Source organism: Borostomias antarcticus (assembly GCF_949987555.1).
Source record: "Borostomias antarcticus genome assembly, chromosome: 4".
In the NCBI taxonomy this organism is placed as follows: domain Eukaryota; kingdom Metazoa; phylum Chordata; class Actinopteri; order Stomiiformes; family Stomiidae; genus Borostomias; species Borostomias antarcticus.
In genome coordinates, this window is record NC_140237.1 from 19,662,842 (window position 1) to 19,685,949 (window position 23,108).

At 47.2% G+C, this 23,108-nt stretch overlaps 1 protein-coding gene across 1 annotated transcript; it reads left to right on the forward strand.

Annotated features, from left to right (window-relative positions):
• Positions 1-1,333: 1,333 nt before the first annotated feature.
• On the forward strand, positions 1,334-2,260 carry LOC311308572 (protein phosphatase 1 regulatory subunit 3E; the record flags this gene model as incomplete). The annotated part of the gene is made up of 1 exon (XM_084437542.1): positions 1,334-2,260. Exon 1 carries the CDS (start codon positions 1,337-1,339, stop codon positions 2,258-2,260), a length of 924 nt encoding a protein of 307 aa, XP_084293668.1. The 5' UTR covers positions 1,334-1,336.
• Between the last annotated feature and the right edge of the window lie 20,848 nt (positions 2,261-23,108).

The window sequence follows — 23,108 nt, forward strand, 5'->3', positions numbered from 1 at the left end:
CGAATTTCTGACTGCCTAGACAAACAAGGAGCACTGGCACTGCTGCTATACTAGCCTTAATAAAAGTTGTGAAGAGTAGCCTATACTCACCACAACGATGCGGATTATTGACTTCGGCATTCTCATCTCAATCACTCTTACAAGCTGGTTCCTTGGCTTGTCAACTTAATAGCCACCAGCGTAGAATGGTCATCAAATATTCATTGCACAGTTTTGCAGCGCACAGAGACAACCCCAAACAAAGGTGTGCTCGGCGCACAGTGTTTGGAGTAGAGATAGAACGCCGGTGCCATGGCAACTCCGCTACAAGAAGCAGCGCGAGAAAAAAGTGATGTAGTGGAAAAGGGGAGGGGCGCGAGCGAGGATGCTGAAAGGGTTGCAGGAGATTAACTAACAGTTTCTAATAGTATCCTGCTTCAACTGCGTTTGCAACGTTGTATCCTAATAAAGCCTAATACAATTCACAATCAGGCTACCTTTGTCCAGGTCCACTGTAGCCTTGGGTAAAGTAGACTAGCCTATAATATTTTGTCAAAATCATAAATGAAATGATGTCTCTTCCTGTTGGACCTACATTGCGTAGGCTATGCCTATTTTGTAATTGACCACTGAGTTGCAATATAACGTTTTTCTTCATGGTGAGAGCCGGCATAACATTGATTAGTGAGGAAACTAATATTTCCTATATTTATATAAGAAATATTTTATAACTATATATTTATAAACTTATATTATAAACTATATATTCTTTATAACTATATATTTAATCATAGTAGATGCATGCATGCACATCAGTTGGCCACGCTCTAACAGCTGTGTGAGAGCAGTTTTCACTGAATCTTGATGATCATTGACAAGGTTGCGGTTGTTGTGCTTGTCCGAAAAAGAGGAAACTGCAGGTTAAGTGCTGGCCACAATGGAACGCGCAATTCAGCACGTAGGCCTAGTGTTCCAGCTAACGAAACCATGCAGGCAGCAACCACGGACCTTCTGAGAACTCCACACACTGAAGCCCCGAGCCCACGATGATGACGCACTTCAGACACACTTTTTACAACGTGCGTGCTGAAATGTTCGACCCAAGCTTTTAGGGGATCTTGAATAATGCAGGAATTTCAAGCGCATGTGGATGGAATCTGAAGAAACAGAGGAAGCATTCGGCGTAATGTGCTGCACTTGCAAACGCATGGCTTATTGGTCCAGGGCTGTATACTGTCACTGTCTGACGCAGCCTCGGCGCCTATCCGTGCGTGGGACTCTGACACCTGACTGATTTTTCGTTTATCTTACTCTCTGATCACGACCGCTTCGATTCTGCAGACGGTCTCTCCGCTTTATGGAAACCGAGGTTGTGCAGCACCCTGTCGTGGTCATGCTGCCTCCCAAGAATTGCCTCCCGAGAAACTACAGCTGCATAGCTGGGCTGTTCGGGAGCTTGGCGGCAGCGGACCCGGGGTTTGAAGATGGAGATGATCTGGATAAGGACGACGGCACTTGCGAGCCCATCGAGAACCCTGTGGTCGATGAGAGACCAAGGGGTCGGGAGATCTTCCTCAAACCACCGCAGAGTCCGAGCCTGCGCCGAAGGTGTAAATCCCTGCCGACCCCCACCGAGAGAGCAAAGCTAGAGATCTCCCGCACCCGGAGTCCAACCAGTGAGAAAAAGGTCCGGTTCGCGGACTCCCTGGGTCTGGAGCTCATCTCTGTGAAACACTTCGATGACACAGACATGCCGGAGGTGCCCGAGCGTATTTTAGCCAAATTCTCCAGAGGTCCTCTCCATCTGAACAACATTGATAAGTTCCCCCGGGCACCCACCCGGTCAGTTTTTATGGAACTGCAATTCACCAACCCTGGGGCAATGCCGGGCTTCGAGCAGAAGGTGAGAGAAGTGAAAGTGTTGTTGGAAACTGTCGAAGCAGACGAATTCAGCCTGTCCGGGTTTGTGCGAGTGTTGAATCTGGCTTTCGAGAAAAGCGTCTATCTTAGATATTCTCTCAACAACTGGATAACATGTATGGATAGTCTGGCGTCTTATGTCCCAGACTCAAGCGATGGCGTGACGGACAAATTCTCTTTCAAGATCATCACCCCGACATTTCTAGAGAGTGGAGGCACCCTGCAGTTTGCAATAAAGTACTGTGTCGGTGGGGAAGAGTTTTGGGATAACAACGACGGGACCAACTACAAAGTGCGACGTCATAGGTTCAAGATGTCCCCACCGCGAGAATGGGAGAATGGTTGGATTCACTTCATCTAGCCTGCGCCGCTCGCTGTCTCCAACAGCGCTCTGTGCGTATTCAGCGCGCAATAGTTCCACGGGCACCGCTTTTACCTTAATGAACGGCCTAATGTTGATGATTCGACTGCCATTGTCAAGTGTAAGGCACACTGTCATCATCTTTGACGTTGTCTTAAATCTGCTTTTTAAATTTGGCAAAACTGAAAGTTAAGCCCTCGTGTCCGGAGCAGGAACGATGTAGGCTGTTGTATTTGCCTTTATGTTGGGTTTCTGTATAGTCACGTTTATGCTCTTATGTAATGGAGAGACACGTGCCATGGAAAACGTGCCGGGAATATATGGTATACCCAGTTTACGCATTACGGTTCCTTCCCAAGTGGCAGTGGTTTGCTGCAATGATCAAATTAGATGTTTTAATTGATCGGCTTCTATTATGTATTATTTGACTTCCTGACATTATTGGTGACTGTGAGGCTGTGGAAATTAAATAATGAACACATCCTCCAATGTTTGCTCACGTGACAGGGATCTCCGACGGTGCACCTGTCATCCCGGCCGGCTCTCGGTCTGATCCTCCATCTGGAAAGTCCTTAAGGTGATGCTGAAGAGAGCAGTCTGGCGCAGTAAAGGTCTTGCATAATGCACAAGGGGAAAGATATGTGCCAATACGTTCATATGCTATATCCCTCGCATCCTCGTATTTTGTTCAATAAGCCTTATTGTAATTCTGATTATTTGGAGAATAACGGGAGCTCGCTGTGCGTTAGCGAATCATGTAAAATCCATATTGGTTTATTCTTTTTCATATAGAACCTGACAATTGGATGCTGACAATATGATGTAGCCTCTTGTGGTGTTTTATAATGGAAATCACTCCACGAGCTGATTGCAGATGCATGAGAACACGATGTTCTTTCTGTCAGTGGAGTGTTCTCAGCACACCAGAGGCTAAAGGGTAACAGCGAACCATGCTTATTGCCCCCCCTCCCCATCCCTCATTTCCTATAGTGTGCAGCATCACCAATTTACCAAAACCCAGTACCAATAATGTAGCCTGCACAGTTTCAAATATGATTTGGACCATGTATGACAAAGAAAACATGCCATCATAGTCAAATATGACCTTATATGTGTTTTGTTTTTTTCTAACACTGATTTCACTAAAATACAAGTGGTAGTTAGTATAGTTACAGGTAGTTTAACTGCGTTTGTATTGTATTGCCAGCACAGCTGAATAATTATCTCACTCCTCTCAGTTCAAATGCATGTAGCTCATTTTCCTGTTACAGCTGGGTTTTGGTGTGGCTACAGATAAATATCATTAGTGACACATTAGACACAGGTGTTGGACTTCTGTTTCTGCGTGTACTTGAAATGCAATTGTTGCTTTTTAAACTGATATACCGGTACATTTACCTCAGATCACTTCTAGTGTGGACCTCACAAACAAATTCAGGTTCTCTCTTTTTTTGTACATGAACACAATGGGACAACACATTATTTTCTACAACATGTAACCAAATCAAGTGAAGTCAATCAAGTGAACTAAATCAATGTCTTTGACAACTCAAAAAATAATTATGTCATATGATGTAACCTACTTCCATTGGTGCATCAGATTTAGCAACATTAGCATTATTCTGTAAGTAACTGTTTTGTATTACTATCTGTGCAATAGATATACTGATATCAGTGTCTAAACTGTGTCTGCTGATGTCAAAGTAGGCTACCTTCAGTATTGGCCTTGGCTTATGATGTATTATAGAAAATTGTACTGATATTTGATCGCTTGGACTGCATACTTGGCACAGATTGATGTGAATGATGGAAGCCAGCTTCAGGCTAAACGAATCCAATTGCACACTGACATCACTCACCATGAGAGATGAACACAGATGGGTAGCTGTTTTTTTTATTTGTTTTTTTTTGGGGGGGGGGTTGGTACTTGAAAAGTCTGAATCAAAGTTGTGAATGTTTAGAAAGTTCCTACAGATCCACTGGGAGTTCCACCCTTTAACCGACTCAATTTGTCAAATCAGTTTCCACATAGCCTACTTTACATACAGCATGTTTGCATGGGATTTTTTTTTTAATCTGGGTTATTTGAGCATCCATTTTGGGGTAAACAAGTAGGCTTAATCTTGGAATGTATGACACATTTAGAGAGGTATCACAGCTGCCAGAATGCCAAGTGGTAGTCACATGGCTGTATTGGCAAACAGGTCCAAAAGGAAGGAATCTGTTTACATGAAACACATCCCTGAGGGAGGGTGTCCATATTAACATGGCCTTGAACCGGACGTGGAGGAAGACTTCTCTTCTCACAATTGAGCCGGATGTTTTTGGTTGATTATAAAAAGATAACGTCCCTTGCTTATCTTGGATTAGTGCTTCCTTACTGTCATGTCCTCATGGTGTAAACAGTCTTCTCTAAGTTGAGATATGTACACTGAGATGGCAGCTGTGGTGGGACTCAGATAGTGGTGTGTCTGGTGGGGGCTGGGACAGATCTACAGATAGATCGCTGGGGATAATGAGACGCTTGTGTTATAGGTTGATGCTTTCAATCAGTGAAATTGGCTCTTTATTTTTTATAAGTGTCCCCCCCCCCAATCTACGTCAATGTCCACAATGTCCAATGTGCATATGCAGTATCCATGTAAGGCACTTTTTTTCAACTTTGGTGAGTTTTGTTCTCATGATGGTGAAGGGCTTCCTAAGTAGGGGGCAGAGATGATTCTTCAACACATGCATTTCCTGTATGTATACTCATTGACTGATGTATAGTTATGTACAGTACATGTGTTAATTTATTGCACATTGAATGTCTCTGTTATCATTGTCTGCTGTAGATTTTACACACAAAAACAGGATTGCAAGCAGTGGATGGCTTTGAGGTGTGGGAATGTTTTCTTAATTTATTGTTTATTTTATTTGATGATTATTTGAAGTTGCTCAAAATCCCCAAATGAAGGGTTGTTCTAAGGACACTTACTGTGATATCTACTGATTTGATCACAAACTAACTTATGAAGATTATAAATACAAATATAAATGAATGAATGAATTGTAATTATGTTGTAAGATTATAGGATTGTATATTAGGTCTATGTTACTCTAAAACTATTAGTTATCCAACTCCAAACTGCAAAGTCATTGTAAACAGAAATGGGCCATCATGGCAATCAAATGTTTTATCAAAGAGATCTAAACATTGTACCATTAAGACCAAAATGTGGACATTGTCCCTGAAATGTGACAGGTGTTACACTGTTGGCACCAGAGGACAGTTCCCTGGTGAGATGCCAGATGAATGAGGGATGAGGCTGAGTTCCGGCCTCGAAAAACAAACATGAACTTTGGCATTATATCTACACTTTTAAAAAGAGTGACTATTGATATAATATTGTGCCATCAAGATTCAGCATTTGTATCATGCACTTTGAGCAAAGACGAGGAAAGAGATGCATGCGATTTGTTAAGAACGTTTGCCCACGCTTGACACCTTCCGTGAATAGCCAAGTTGTGCTTCATCCCTAGCCCTGTGTGTTTGATACTTTACTGCTCTCTCTTTCACTGTGAAAAAGGTCCAGATTTAAAATGACTGCAAGGCGTAGAGGATATCTCATTGGTTTTCTTTCTGGCCTTGACTCCTGTTCTTTTGTAAACCTATGCAAGCCTTTAGCCGTACTGCAGTCGTCTGTCCATCTCGATCGTGTTTTGTTGCCTGGCCATTGTTTGGACTGACTGTTCAACACCATATTTTGGCTGGTCGCATGCACGGCTGAAGTACCCTTTTATTTTCTATGGTGAGTTTGTAATGTAGCCTCTATTTTACTAAAATGAAGGTAATAAAGGCCTTTGTGATGGAAGCCCTGGTGTTTCATGTTGTTATTTCAGATATCACATTAGATATCAGAAGCAGTAAAATCCCCATCAACCCAAAGGTCATCAATGAGATCATTAGCATTTTTATCCTCAATGACATAAATGTGCCCCAGATATAAAGGTCACAATGTCACACAATGTCCTGCAGATTTATAAGAGAGCCCACCTGGTAAGGCCACCGTTCCCTGAGGTGTGCGACTGTTATACGAGTGATGTCCTGTCTGGAGGGGGGAAGGCTCGGCCCTAGCGGCCCCAGTCAGATGCTGTGTCATCGGCCAAGCTGTGGCCCCATCCTCTGGGTCTCCCTGCCTCAGCCGTGGCCCCGTCCTCTGGGTCTCCCTGCCTCAGCCGTGGCCCCATCCTCTGGGTCTCACTGCCTCAGCCATGGCCCCATCCTCTGGGTCTCACTGCCTCAGCCGTGGCCCCGTCCTCTGGGTCTCACTGCCTCAGCCATGGTCGCGTCGGTGCGCGGCCATCAACACGTGATCACACGTGATGACAGACCTGTCCTTGAATCGATCTGGCCTGCGGACACGCCCCACTCTGCAGAGGGGAAAGCGATCAGGGAGGGGGCGTGCAGGTCATCTAGGGGGTGGCAGTAGCTTAGTCGGTAGAGGCACATGTTATGTACAGTTATAATTAATAATCCTGGGGGTGAGATATAGTCATTGGTACTTCTTGTGTGATTTGTAAATTGTGTATTCTACTCTTGCACTTTGGCTTTAGCGATGGTTGGTTGGTTGGCTGGTAGGTAGGTAGGTACAGTAGGTAGGTAGGTAGGTATTATACTTGTACATCACCCTATTGCTAAGGGTTAGCTTAAGGAAGGGGCCTAACCCTAACCTAACTGGCAGGGCACACCCAGAAAGGCCATGGGCCCCGATGGGAATAGCAACGCGCAGAACAACCCTGTAGCAACACGCAGAACAACCCCGTAGCAATGCGCAGAACAACCCCATAGCAACGCGCAGAACAACACCGTAGCAACATGCAGAACAACTCCGTAGCAATGCACAGAACAACCCCGGAGGGCATCAGAGGACACAACTATAGTAAATAAGTAAACTTTATTTATATAGCGCTCTTCACAACAGGGATGCACAGAGTGCTTGACAGTAATAAGTTAAAAACAAACAAAATATTAAATCCAAAAACACATTAAAACGAGAAACAAAAACAAAAAGAGAACATTGCAAGCAGCAGAAAGTATCAATTATAAATGACCAAAGGCCTGACTCTGAACAAGTGTGTCTTTAGTTGTTTTTTGACCATACGTTCAGAAGGTGCAACTCTCAGGTCCTGGGGAAGAGCATCCCAGAGCCTTGGGGCCACCAAGGCTCTATCACCCTTGGTTTTTATTCTGGTCCAGGGCATCTCCAGGAGGCCCTGGTTGGACCACCTCAGAGACCCACTCAGCGAGTAGGGATGGAGAAGCTCTGAGATGTAGGTTGGGTCTGTTCGTGGAGAGCTCTGAAGGTGAAGACCAGGACTTTGAACTGGATCCGGAGGTGTACTGGGAGCCAGCGCAGGGAGGCCAGGATGGGGGTGATGTGGCATGTCTTCTTTGACCTGGTGAGCAATCTTGCAGCTGTACTATGTCACGGCAGGTGTATTTTGAACGGGCACTTTACACCAGTAGGCTGAATGCTGAGTCTTGATGTCCCTGGTCTAGTGTGAATTTTTATACCTTTGAAGGATATTTGGCAGCATTTTTAAAATAATGTATCGTGCCTGTTTTTGTGTGCAGATCCACACGTGCAGAATGGCTCCAGGTACGACTAGGCCTATATGATATTAGCCTCACATTTCTTGAGACATGTATTGCTCTGTGTTGAAGATTGCATTAAGCTCTTTATTGACTTACTTCCAATGACTGAGGAGCTCATCCCTGTACACAGAGGCAGAGAAGGAGACACGACTGCATGTGAATATGAGCACTTTTGTTAAAGGTACCCAATGTAGTTTTTGACCATTAGTATGCGCTCTAGAGCAAATTTGAGAAGGTGGTCCCCGAAAATCGCGTACTACGTCATTGCGTCAATACGCGGAGCACATAATAGTGACGTTTCACACATCTTTGTTGTTTTCAAAACATTAGCTAAATATCATTTTGCGAAGAAATTACAAGGCAAGAAAGACATTCAAGTGATTCAACATGTTTATAACACCGTGTCCTAACTACACGCAACGCGAGCGAGCGTCAGCGACAAAATGCGTTCCATTGCTTTGTTTTCTATTGTTATGTCCTAACTGGACGCGAGCGACGCAGCGTGAAGTGGCGCGACGTTTTAACTGCCCTTTTGACGCTCGCCCTGTTCCTATTTTCCTCCTGTCGCTCGCGTTGACAGGCGTTCGTTCTTTAACTGTCTTCAGTTCGGAATATAGACAAATTACGTAACAGAACAGGAAATTTAACGGTTTCAGTTAGGACAGCAAGCGATGTCGCGTTCTGTTGCTCACATCGCAAGCAGTTAGGACACGGTGTTAGACTACAAGGAACCATATAATCGAGGAATTTCAAAAATAAACAAAGAACGGATTGTTTTGATTCACGTTTCGTTGGGTACCTTTAACCGTTGACGGACAATATTTAGTCAAAGGTACTGTGACTGAGGTACCCTGACACATTGAGTCTCCCCCCCAACACCTCCAAACGACATCCCTTCAATGAATGTCAAGTCACGCACCAGGTTGAAATTAATCCAACTGTGATGAAACACTGCATTCCTTTTGACGTTCTATTGATTCTTTTTACTTACTAACTCTTGTTGACTGAACGCAGGGCTGTAACTAGACAGAGTTATGTCTGACCCCAGTGATGTAAGAACAGCAGGCAGGAAGCTTCACTCTCATTTTTCAAGTACATTGCCGCAAAAGAGAACATCCTCAATATGCCTTGAGAAATAAAGGTTAATTTAATAAAGTCTATTGCACAAATATAGCCCCAGTTGTGAATCGACCCTGGCGGTGTCAGATTAACAACATAATCCTCTGTAATCCCGTAGCACATGTCCCTGGACCATGTCCCGTATGTTAGTAGTATGTAGCATATTGCACTAGCGTGTCAGGTTCTGTGTAGCGGGGGTATTCATGTCCCTGGAGTGGTGATTGACCTGTGCTGGCACAGTTTGTGAGAGGGGAGGGCAGTGTGTAGTGGGGGAGCGCTCACTCACATTCTCTGCAACCGAGTCAATAGCTGCGACACACAAACACATGCATGCACACACAAACAAGCACACACGTACACGTGCACAAACATACAAGCACGTGCGCACACATACACAAACGCACACACACACACACACGCAGGGTGGGTTACATCAACTGAAAAATCGCATTATGCTTATGAGCAGGCCGGGTCAGAGTGGTGCCAGGAGGCCTGAAGCAGGGGGGGTTATTTCAGTCCACCCCCCCACCCACCCCCAAAGCCACGTCTGGCTGTCTGAGTCACACAGAGAAGCAGACCAGCGACGGAAGGCGTGCGCTTACTTGCCGTATCTCTACACTTACAGAACGGACGCGGTGTTTACGCAGGCCCCGCCCACCTCTATTTTCCTGACCAATCATGCTAAAGCAGTTAGAATGCCGTGTTAATGACGTGTGAATGCGTGTTCAGCCCGAGGCCTGCTGTGTGACAACAGCTGCTTACATAACCTCTGAGCTGATGTAGCCTACCTCTGCCCCGCTGCCCCCCCCCCCCCCCCACCGGCCCAACACTCAGACAGGTGTGTTGATGGCTATGATAATAATCCTTCTTAGACACCTGCAGTGTTCAAATATTCATAACCCCCACCCCCCTGAACTCACTGACGAGGGCCATCAGATGTATTTCTGACCTGATTGCTGACGTTGAATCTTTAATGACGCAGTCGGGCTTGTGTACATCCGTCGGTCTCCTGTCTCATGCTTGCATTATTGATATCCAGCGCATGGTGAGATGTGAGAGATGCCTGATTCAACAGCTGGGCCATGCCACCAGCACAGCCTGGCCACTTAACGGCAGTATGTAAAGAACAGAGTCACAGAGAGGGCTGGTGACGTTTCAAACAGCGCCTGGAGAAACTTTACTGCCTGCAACGGTTGAGCTGTAGATCATTACATTACATGACAGTCATTTAGCCTTTTATCCAAAGGGACTTACAACTGCCAATGTACTACTACTTTCCAGAATTCACAAGTGCATCTCCTTTCGAAAACAAGCGATTAAGAGCATAATCTAGTGCTGTAGGCAAAGTGCAAGAATAGCAAACTAAAAATACAATACATGTTTAAGAGGGAGGATTGTTGTAGTACTTCTTGAAGAGATGAGTTTTGAGCCTGCGGCGAAAGATGGGCAGCGACTCTGCTGTCCTGATGTCAGCGGCCAGTTCGTTCCACAGCTGCGAAGCCAGGGCACAGAAGATCCCTGACCATGCCGATCGACCGGGCCTCGGAGTGACGGGGGTAACCAGTCGCCCCAAGGTAGCAGAACGTAGTGGTCGGGGGGGGGGGGGGTGTAGTGTTTAACCATGGCCTGGAGGTAGGAGGGAGCTGTTCTTTCATTACCCTGTAGGCTAGTACCAGAGTTTTAAGCCCTCTGACCTCTGACCAGACCTCCACCTCCACCTCTGACCAGCCCTCCACCTCCACCTCTGGCCAGCCCTCTATCTCTGCGCGCTCTCGCTGATTTGCTCCTCTGCTACAAGCCCTTCTAATCATCAATGGGTCAGAGACTGGACCTTCAGACAACTCAGGAAATTCTGAGCGTACTGTACCACCAGATTCTACTCATGCACGATTGAGAGCATCCTGACTGGGAATATGACCACCTGGTACAGGAACAGCAGCACTCAGGATCGCAAGACCCTAAAGAGAGTGGTACGGTCAGCCAAACACCCCCCCCCCCACCTTGAGGACATCTACACCAGAAGATGCAAGACCAAGGCCAACAGGATCCTGAGAGATCTCTCTGCTACAGTCAGGGAAGAGATACCACACTCACATAGTGAGCACAGAGAGACTCAGGAAGAGTTTCTTTCCACAAGCCATATGACACCAGATTGACTCTATCTTAATGTACAGTACCACTATATGTACAGTACCACTATACAGTATGTATGGATCAGAATACCTAGTGTTTTAACATCACCTCATGCAAATTCAAATGTCAATATACCTCACCCCCCCACGGGATTCTTTATCATAGCTATAGCATGTACATAACACACACACACACACTCCCATGCACTCTCACTCACACACACACACACACACACACACACACACGGACACACATGCACAAACACATGCACACACACACACACACTCTCACTGTCATGCACTCACTCACACACACACACACACACACACACACACACACACACACACACACACACACACACACACACACACACACACACACACACACACACACACAGCTGTCAATTTGGATCATTGTTTTACCCTGTTTTTGCATTTTCTCCCTTTCCATCTCTCCCTCTGTCTCCTAGCCCTCTGTTCATCCCTCTCTTTCTCTGGGTTCATGACAGGACATTTCCCTCTGGTCCTGCTCATTCACTGACACAGTCATCATTCTTCATCGTTACATGTTGTTTTGCTATTGTATTCATAGAAAGTTATAATGAGTTTAGCCTAAAGCCCTAATTAAACAATCACACAAGACGTAGCAGAGGTGAAACCATACGTTCATAGCTCGCAGCTAACATACGTTCATAGCTGTCCGAAATGTACTGTTAGATCACAAAGGGCTGAGTGAGTGCAGATGGACAGAGAGTATCAGCCCAGTCAGAGCACCCTCAACTGAGGAGAAATGTCTGTCTCTGCCCCCCCCCCCCCCCCCCACCTCTGTGTGGAGCACCATCAATGAGCCAGACACATGTAGACACCCCTTTCCCCTGCGGCGCCGACTGTTGCATAATGTAACACACAGAGACATCATACACACACATGCAGACCGATCCTCACGCTCCGACACACACACACGGCAGCACACGTGCCTCCTGTTCCCATGGTAGTCTGGAAGCTTTTAGAGGAATCCCATCGTCTCCTGTCTCCTTCACAGGATTCTGCTCCATCTCTCTCATGTCTTTTTATGGCTGCAGAACTGAGCCTTAGTCTGACTGACTGGAGTGGTGAGAGAGAGAGAGAGAGAGAGAGAGAGAGGGAGAGAGAGAGAGAGAGAGAGAGAGAAAAAAAAGCCTATATCAACATAGCAAAAGTAGCCTATCTCAGAAAATCCAAATAAGGTTATGGGTAGTAACCATTATCCAATTCATGCAAATCCCACCCATGCAAACAAATGCAAACCCAAGTTCCCATTACTGACAATATTTATGACATACAGCATAGTCTGGATAAGAAGGCCCTTTATACAGACGGAGTCAAAGTTCCTCCAGCTCAATGTGTGTGTGTGTGTGTGTGTGTGTGTGTGTGTGTGTGTGTGTGTGTGTGTGTGTGTGACGTCAGGACAGCAGAGTCGCGGCCCATCTTTTGCCACAGGCTCAAAACTCACCTCTTCAAGAAGTACTCCTCCCTCCTCCTGGTAGTAATCCTCCCTCTTAAAGCACCTATTATAGTTTTATTTTGCTACTCTTGCACTTTGGCTTTAGCATTAGATTATGCTGGTAGTCACTTGCTTAGAAAGGAGATGCATTTGTGAGTTCTGGCAAGTAGTAGTGCACCGACTTCCTATGTTAAATGTAATTATTGTAAGTCACTTTGGATAAAGCGTGTAAACAGTGTGTGTGTGTGTGTGTGTGTGTGTACAGTACTTGTACAGTACTCACTGTATGTTCACAGTCCTAATCCCATCCATGGATCTATGGCCATGCTATGGGCATCTTGTCCCAGCTCCAGTCCCAGTATGGGCAGCTGTCCAGGCGTGCTGTGGGAGGCTGTGTTACTGTAGCTGTGCTGGGCCTAAGCTGGGAGGAACACTACTTGGTATTCTCACGGTCCCACACAGACCTCCCAGGCATGCTCTCTGTCTGACCCTCTGTCCTAAACAATTGAGTTCTGCAGTTATTGCATCAGGAAGCGATAAACTAACGAAAGGCTTGGCTACTGGCTGTCTGTGGGGAGGTCAGAGCTAGACACTTCTGTGATAAGTCCCCTTGAGCATTTCACATAAATGTAATTAGTTTTTCATCATCTGGCTCCTTCTCTTTCTCTTGACGGTTTGTGGAGGAACATTGGGCTGGAGTCGCACGCGTAAATCATCTACCGATGCGCGCTATTCTCCTCACTGATCACGCCCAGTGTCCTTCCAGAAATCATGCACGGTTGGACACGCGGTCAGACACGCACATTCGATTATTAAAAATAAATTAAAACTGATTTTAATAATAAAAACTGATTCTGATTCTAATTGTAAGCTATAGTGTTGTTATTAAGATATCCATGTTAGCATATAGGAGTACTGTTACTATAGTTACTGTTAGCACTTCAGACCTCTGACCTCCACCTCTGACCAGCCCTCCACCTCTGACCAGACCTCCACCTCTGACCAGACCTCCACCTCTGACCAGCCCTCCACCTCTGACCTCCACCTCTGACCAGACCTCCACCTCTGACCTCCACCTCTGACCAGCCCTCCAGCTCTGACCAGCCCTCTGACCAGCCCTCCACCTCTGACCAGCCCTCCAGCTCTGACCAGCCCTCTGACCAGCCCTCCACCTCTGACCAGCCCACCTCTGACCAGACCTCCACCTCTGACCAGACCTCCACCTCTGACCAGCCCTCCACCTCTGACCAGCCCTCCACCTGACCTCCACCTCTGACCAGCCCTCCACCTCTGACCAGACCTCCACCTCTGACCTCCACCTCTGACCAGACCTCCACCTCTGACCTCCACCTCTGACCAGCCCTCCACCTCTGACCAGACCTCCACCTCTGACCAGCTCTCCACCTCTGACCAGCCCTCCACCTCTGACCAGCCCTCCACCTCTGACCAGCCCTCCACCTGACCTCCACCTCTGACCAGCCCTCCACCTCTGACCAGACCTCCACCTCTGACCTCCACCTCTGACCAGACCTCCATTTCTGACCTCCACCTCTGACCAGACCTCCACCTCTGACCAGACCTCCACCTCTGACCAGCCCTCCACCTCTGACCAGACCTCCACCTCTGACCAGACCTCCATCTCCCCCTCTGACCAGCCCTCCACCTCTGACCAGACCTCCACCTCTGACCAGACCTCCATCTCCCCCTCTGACCAGCCCTCCAACTCCACCTCTGACCAGCCCTCCACCTCTGCGCGCTCTCGCTGATTTGCTCCTCTGCTACAAGAGCCAGCCAGACCTGCTGTTCGTCGCCAGATCGTAGCCAAATGTTAACAGTACAGTGGAGCTCCTTGAGTGTGATCTTTACTAGCCTGCTTTGTCTTGTCAAACCCAGCCTTACCCCGTTTGTGTCTTCCCCAGGATGTTGTTCCCACGGACCCTCTCCCTCTCTCAGCTCCTCTTGTGTTCCCACGGACCTCTGCCCTGCCCGTGTGTCCACAGACCCTCCAGAACCCCCTCGGATTGACCTCCCGGTACCGCCCACACCTCCTCCCACGGAACTCCCATCGGATCTCGGACCGGACTCATTGACAGACGCACGCACTTTCAAACAACACCTGTCCCGCCAATTGTCACCTTGCACTCACTGGTTACCACACACAGTCCTGACATAACACCTTACACATAGCTAACTACACATCCCATATCCACAACTACAAGCGCACCATTCACTCTAGCGCACTTCCCCTAAACCTGTGAATAAGGACCCCCTGCTCTGGCCGCCTCTTTGGCCCCGTGGGTCAGACTCCTGACAGCTAAGCACGGCCGGAGAGCCTCCACACAGAGATGAGGGGAGAGAGTCCTAGCTACCTGGCTGTGTGTGTAGTCTGCGTGGTGTGTGTGTGTGTGTGTGTGTGAGAGAGAGAGAGAGAGAGAGAGAGTGTGTGGGGAGCCCAGGTGGGGGGTTGTCATTCTTCTGATTGTCAGTCATTACTGTTTTGCCTTTACCTACTAACCATCCTCTCTGTAAGACAATGAACATCCACATGATAACTAAATGTGATTGTAAAACTAAAAATGCATCTCCCCCTCTTAATTAAGTAAAATGTACCCCACCTTTACTATAGAACATCACAGGACTGATATCAAAATAAGTCACATTTCCTATATAACCAGGAACAACAAACTATCTTTTTTTTTCTTCCTTTATCACTTTTCAATATAAACTTTACCAGTAACAAGCAATAACCCTCCTATAGTAACATTCACAGTAACAAACAATAACCTTGGGTTCTGGGTAGACTGCCAAAGAACCCATTGGGATGAAAGGGGATTATTCTGCCCCTTTGATAATATGTTCATTCTTTCATAACGTGTTCACGTATACTATCACGTGACATAGAGAAGGTGCTGTTGTAGTCTACAGGTGATGTAGAGGAGGTGCTGTTGTAGTCTACAGGTGATGTAGAGGAGATGCTGTTGTAGTCTACAGGTGATGTAGAGGAGGTGCTGTTGTAGTCTAGAGGTGATGTAGAGGAGGTGATGTTGTAGTCTACAGGTGATGTTATGTAGAGGAGGTGGATGTTGTAGTCTACAGGTGATGTAGATGAGAGGTGAATGTTGTAGTAGCCTACAGTATGTAGGTGATAGAGGAGGTGTGAACCCATTCAATTTGGGTGTGCACAGAGCCACAAAATGCATTCAGGGGGAGGTCTGTGCTCTCTGAGCACCATTTCGAGTTCTTTCGTGATTTCGCAATCAACTTTTACCAAGAGGACAAAATTAAGTCCATCCATTCATAACTTCGGAACTACGGAAGAGCATTAGGGCCAACAACTGAGTTTTTATTTTTTTAAGCTTCTGAGTTTAAAGTCAGAATTTCTGAAAAAAAGTCAGAAATAACTTTTGAGATTAAAGTCAGAATTTCTGAGATTAAGTCAGAATTTCTGAGAAAAAATGATGCATCCTACAGCAATCCAGTAGAATGATGCATGGTTAAGTTAGAAGCCACAATCAAAATTTTACTGTTACTGTTTAATGATGATATTAGAGAACATTTATCCTATTTTCTTCAATTGGACAGACCGAGAGAGAGAGCGAGAGAGATAGAGATAGAGAGAGAGAGAGAGAGAGAGAGAGAGAGAGAGAGAGAGCGAGAGAGAGAGAGAGAGAGAGAGAGAGATTATATGACATAACCTAGCTAATAGGCTACATTAGCTAACTAGCTACCAACACAATAAGGCCTACATTCAAACTCATGAGGGAGAGAGAAAGAGAGATTCTCGCGGCAGGGCTATAGTACTAGCAAAAGGTAAAGCATATCAATATATCACTATAAAACGAAAATGAACATATTTACTAATGTTAGCCAGTGACCGCATACCTGTAGCATGCCTGTGTCTGCTTCAAAAGGACTCGACTGACTGACTCTCACAACTATCGAGTGCCTATCGCGTGCGCGTGCATGTGCATTTGTTTCGCCTGCAGGTGCATTTGTGTCGCTGACAGTGCGCGCTGCAGTAGCTAGGAAAACAAGAGAGAGTAGGGCATCGCCTCGGAGTACCATAACTAAACTGATTAAATCAAAATCTGTTAGGCAGGGCACGTTCGGCGCAACAGGGATTTATTTATAAAAAAGGTTTAGCCTGTGAAAAAGGCAGGGTCCTGTCCCTCCCTGGACACCATCACTTGCCAGGATTTCCACTGGGAGCTGCACATCAGCTTCCTCACCAAAAAGGCACAACAGAGGATGTAGCCTACTTCCTGAGGCAGTTGAAGTTTAACCTGCCAAAGCCAATGATGGTACACTTCTACATCTCCATCATCGAGTCCATCCTCCTCTCCTCCATCACTATCTGGTACCCTGCTGCCACAGCCAAGGACAAGGCCAGACTGCAGCGTGTCATCCGCTCTCCTGAGAGGGTGATTGGCTGCAACCTGCCATCCCTCCATCTGCATGCCTCCAGGGCCCTGAAGTGGGTAAGAAATATTGTGACCCCTCCTACCCCAGACACAAACTCTTTGAACTCCCCTCTGGCAGGAGGCTGCAATCCAACAGGACGCACCACAGGGATCGAACATGTGCTCCTGTCCATCTTCGTCAGGGACAGACAACATTAGCAAACTGTTATTCTGCATATTTTTAGGGAGAACATGCCATCTCTGCACAGAAAGGCCCGGAGACTTTATTGCTGTGAGGAGACAGTACTAGGTACTGCGCCACCATGCCACACGTGAATGATTTTGGGGTTCAGTGTCTTGCTCAAGGACACTTCAGCACAATGCCGGGAACTGGGATTGAACCTGGGACCAAGCGATCCCCAGCCGGCTGCTCTACAGTACCTCCCGAACTATGTGTCGCCAGATTGAGGGCATGAGTCATGACACGGGATGTGTGATGCAGTATGGAGAGATATGAAGGATAGGATATGGAGAGAGAGAGAGAGAGAGAGAGAGAGGAGGTAGAGAGAGAGAGAGAGAGAGAGAGAGGAGGGAGAGAGAGAGAGATGTATGTCTTGTCATCGCTTATCTCAGAATGATGGATCATGCAACACTAGCCCAAAGTCAAACTCTCCCTCCTTCTCTCTCTCCATCCTTCTCCCCCTCTCTCTCTCTGCTGGCCGAGCAGGTCATGCTCTGGGCAGTAATAGGCTCATTGCCAGGGCAGCTCGTTTGCTGCTCTGACCTAGCGTCGCATGTCCGCTTTGTCACGACATGTGTTGCTGGCAGTCCCGTCCGGTCTGATAGGAACTGCAGCTCTGGGTCGTCTGTGCTGCTGCACAGTTCTGTTCTGCCTCAGTAGTGTTGGCATAGCCGGCAGTCTTCTGCGTGCCATAATGGGACACGCCATCTGGCCTGAAGCTATGGTGTGCCGTCCCCAGTGAATGTGTGTGTGCGCGTAAGTGTGCGTATGTGTGCGTGTGTGTGCGCGCGTGTGTGTATACGGGTGAATTAGAGTGCGTCAGAGCTGCAGGGGCGATGTCACATTAAACCTGATTATTATCCCCCCCTGAAGTACTGAAGGAATGCTACTTCCTGCCCTTCCGGTTTTCTCTGCCTCTCTCCGTCTGTCTTCTGTTTGCTTCAGGTAGAATGATGATGTCTCCGTGTCCTGTAATTCCAGGACAGCACCCCCTCCCTTGTGTCACGCGTAGTTTGTCATGGGTAGTGATGTCACAGAACCCCGCCCCCTTCCCCCTCACTCCCTGTGTGGGAGCAGGATGAGGCATGTGAGTGACTCGGCAAAAACGTGACTGCTGTTATCATGGACGCAGCCTGGCCTCCCAGATGGCCGTCTGGGATGGCGAAGGAATTATTCATTGTCCTCCATCGCAGGTGATGCGTGAAGTGTGAGTGTGAAGTGCGCTTTAGTGGGAATGTGTATTGCGTTTGTGTGCCTGTGCGTGGCCATTTTGTGGTGCGTGTCTGTGTAGCCATACGTTAACGGTATCAGTTCATTGCTGGCGGGCACACAGACACCCACACACAGAGAAATGCACGGGAACACACACACACACACAAATACAGACACACCTCTGTGACTCATAGAGTAACCCCTCCCACTCTTCACATCTCCACCCCCTCTCTTCCCACAGAGACAGGGGGGGTCACGTGGAATGTGTCTGTGATCAGTGGTGCTCTGGCCACTGGCCCACAACTCTGCTCTACTGCACAGCCAAGGTCCAGGGCTTATTCACAAGCTGTAATGAAGGGAGGTTAAACACCTCACCTTCACCATCGCCAGCAGCTCTCTCCGGGTCACACGATAGTTCCTCTCTGTCTTCCCCAACACCTTACTGTAGTACTACTCTGTCACGCTCTCTGGTTCGCTGTGACAATACTGCTCCCAGGGCCGCTGCGCTTGAGTCGGTGTCTAAGATGAACAGGTCACCCGGTGTAGTCAGAGGCAGAACCTCTCTCTCTCAGCTGGGTGAAAGCGCTGTAGCCAGTCTCCGCCCAGGTGAAACGACGCCCCTTCACACGCAGTTCATGCAGTGTGTGGGCAACACCTGCAAAGCCCTCGATGAACCATCGATAACAGGACGTCAGTCTCAATAAGCTCCTTAGCTCGGTGACACATGAGGGAGCTGGCTGGTTTTTCACTGCCTGCACCTTCTCTGGGTCCGTAGATAGCCTGTCTGGGCCCAAGATGTGGCCCAGGAAGCTAACCTGGCGAAAGAACAGATGACACTTCGCTGGGTTGAATCGCAGATTGACTCAACCCAAGATCCTGGTACATCCCAGAGGGCGCAGCGGGAACTGCACTCTCATCAGCCACGAGCCGGGGGTGTCCCCACTTCACAACTGCCTGGCGTCTCCAATCAACCCATCTCAGCCAGGTTAAGGAGCCCGGCTACTCAGCAGTCGGTATCAGGTCTCTAGCCGTAACCTAGTCTCCCTTCATCCAAACCCTGTCTTACCCTTTTTGATTTCCTTCGTCCTAGTCTGATCTCCCTGCCACTGCCTGAACCCTGCCTGACTGGACTACAACGTACCTGCCTGAACCCCAGGTCTGCCTGAGACCCACGTACCCGCCTGAACCCCACGCCTGTCTGACTGCCATGTTCCTGTCTGACTGCCATGTTCCTGTCTGACTGCCATGTTCCTGTCTGACTGCCATGTTCCTGTCTGACTGCCATGTTCCTGTCTGACTGCCATGTTCCTATTTATTGGTGGATTAAAACACACAAAAAGAATCCAAGTATAACATGAGAAAGTGTAAACACTTATTTCCGTCATGGTCCTGGAGCATGTCTGACAACCATGTTCCTGCCTGACCCTTGCCTGTTTATCATACCTTTATTTAACCAGGTTAAAGAATCATTGAGATTAAAATCTCTTTTACAAGAGAATCCTGGCCAAGAAAGGCAGCAACAGTTTCCTGAAAACACGACATAAAGGTTTACGATACACAACTAAACAAAGGTTACGATACACAATGACAACAAAAAACAACAATAACAACCGCAACAACAATGACAACAATTGTTTTCAACAATGACAACAATTATTCGGCAGCCCTCAGAGCAGCAGTACCCCCTCCTTCCTCCAGTACTCTTCATATTCAGACAGCCGCTTTTCATAGTAAGACCCAACCACCATCGGACATCTCCAGCTCTCTAGAACATTCTGTCTACAAACCATCAGAGCTCCACCTGGCCACAGCAATATACGGTACCGTTAGTCAGAATAGGGACTTAGTTTAAATGTAGGTAGTCAGATTCATATTTCTATAATATTGTAAATATTGTATAATATTTCGATAATAATTCTATAATAATGTGGTGAGTTCATACTCCTGTGATTATTAGTATCATTGTCTGCATTATTGTTGTTTTATTGTTTATATAAATATTTAATAATTATACTGTTGCCCTACCTCCCATCCCCAGTTATGTAGTAGAGTGTCCACCCTCTAGATTATACATAGAGGTATGCCGGTGGCTTTACATAGTACAGTTTCTGATTAGTTTAAAGGTTTAGTAGTCACAGTGTTTTGAGTTTAAGCAATTATACAGTCCTTTAGTTTAATTGAAATGTAGTCATTGTAGCGTGAGCTGTTACAGTGGGCTTGTCCCCTACGCCTATCATCCTGCTCTTGGGTCCTCCTCCACTAACCCTAACAGTAACCTGACTGAATGACTACCGGCCAGTGGTACTCACTCCAGTGGTCATGAAGTGCACGGAGAAACTAGTGATGAAACACATTGACACACATCATACCAGACTCACTAGACCCACACCAGTTTGTTTACAGAGCCAACAGGTCTGTGGATGATGCCATCGCACGACCTCCACTCCGCACTGGAGCACCTGGACAAGAAAAACACCTACGTGAGGATGCTATTCATTGACTACAGTTCTGCCTTCAACACCGTACGCCCCATCAACCTGGTCCTGAAGCTGAGAGGGGTCGGCCTCAGCAGCTCCTTATGCAGCTGGACCCTGGACTTCCTCATGGACAGGTGGTGAGAATGGGCAGCAACAGCTCATCCACACTGCACATCAGCACGGGTGTTCTGATGTTCAGTGTGGATGTACCTGTTGTAGGCTACCTGTGCCCATACTTGTTACACATGGCAAATAAACTTTCTGTTCAGTCAGCCCTAATTACCTAATTAAAAAAATCTGGCCCTGCTATATCCTCGGGCCTCCTGCCAGTACGGTGACAAATATGAATGCTGGAAATGCTGGATTTAGGAAAAGTCATGCATTTTTCCTTTAAGAGCCTGTGGACATGGATGTGTGCTTTGGTTTCTAGTGCTGGTGAAGCTATAATGTGACCAGACGCCGAAAAGGAAATTCGGTGAGCTAAGTTTTCCCCTGGTGCATGATGGGAGAGTATCCCCCTCACCACTAATGCAGTCAAAATCCCTCCTACCATTCAGCACTACCTATCTGTGCGAAAGTGACCTCGACTTTGGTCCAGCTCAAGTCAAAGTAGAGGAACAGGTTGGACACTGAGCGTGATCTGAGAGTAGCCTGTCTCTAAAAAAAGTAATTACGTCATTGTGTATGTGTTTACTAGCCCGTTTTTGAGAAATACATTTGCTTGGTTTGAATTCTATAAAAGAGGGTTGAGACGTTATGTCATGGGAGAAGTGTGAGTCCCAAGGCCAGACCAAGACCTGAGGACCGCTACTAGAGTCTAGGTGAGTCTACGGAAGCTGACTCTCTGCTGCCCTCTGCTGGTTCACCTTTTTTATGCAATCCACTGTCTGCTCATGGCGAGCACTTTGGCACGTTTAATTCACTCTTCTGCTGGCCATTTGTTCTCCCTGCTCTATTTCTGTCCCTGGTCCGTGGAGATGAGAGGCTCCACAGGTCAGGGGACTGGACTGGAGAGAATAATGAATCTGCTAGAGGGAGCCGGGAGGCTGGGCAGGGGAGCAGGTCAGTGCCCTGGTCTCCCATCAGACTCAGCATCGCTGGCTCCTTCTGTCTGCAATGCTGCCAGAAGCCTCTCTGATTACCATCGCTCTCTTTCTCTCTCCCTGTCTGCCCCCCCCCCTCCCTCTCTCTCTCTCTCTCTACGACGCCCCCCCCCTCCCCCTCTCTCTCTTCTACGCCCCCCCCCCTTGTCTCTCTCTAGCCACTTCATCTCCATCTGGTTTCCATTCTACCCCTTAAACGTGTGTGTGTGTGTGAGGCATCGCCATTGAGAGTCATGTCTGCTGTACCCATGGGTGCACTCTCAGAAGTAAAGATACAGCGAAGGTACATTTTTGTTCTTTAAGGTACACATTTCACAAATGTTCCCTCAAAAGGTACAATCATGTCCCCGTGTGATACTAATAAGGGAACAGGGGGCCAGCGGCTGGCTGGGGGTCACGAGGTCCCCGGTTTGATCCCAGCTCCTGGCATTGTGCTTAACCCCAAAATCGCACAAGGTCCCCAGGCCTTTTTGTGAGGAGTGCATGTTCTCCCTGTGTTCATAAGGGTTCCCCCCCCCCAAAGAACCCAATACGAAAAACCATGGTTGGAACTTTTTGTGTTCCCTTGAGGGCGAGGAACTTTGTGACGAGGGGGTAGTGTAGCGAACTGGCAAGGATGGAGGGGAGGGGCAATTGGGGGTCCTACTGCCTGGGGGAGTGGCCATTTAGCGTATAAAGGTTCTCAGTGTTGGTGACACCAGTGTTGGTGGCGTACGGTTCTGTTTCTCTCCCTATTAACTCTTCCCTGTCCCTCATGTGTCTAACCCTGAGTGCAGTTTGTGAGTTATGTCTTGTGTGTAATAAACCCCAATACAGGAAGATCCGAACTGCTGTCTTTCCTTCTTCTAATTTGCCACAATATTTATCTTGGGTCCAATAGACACAAATGGAAAAGCCTTTTTGAAATGCATTCAAAAACATAAATCAACTCATAACATTATCAGACCGTATTGATTTTATTTTAAAAAAAATTGTTGGTGAGGATTAAATGCACAAAACATAAGAAAGAAAAGACTTAAGACTCAGTTTAATAAGAAATCTTA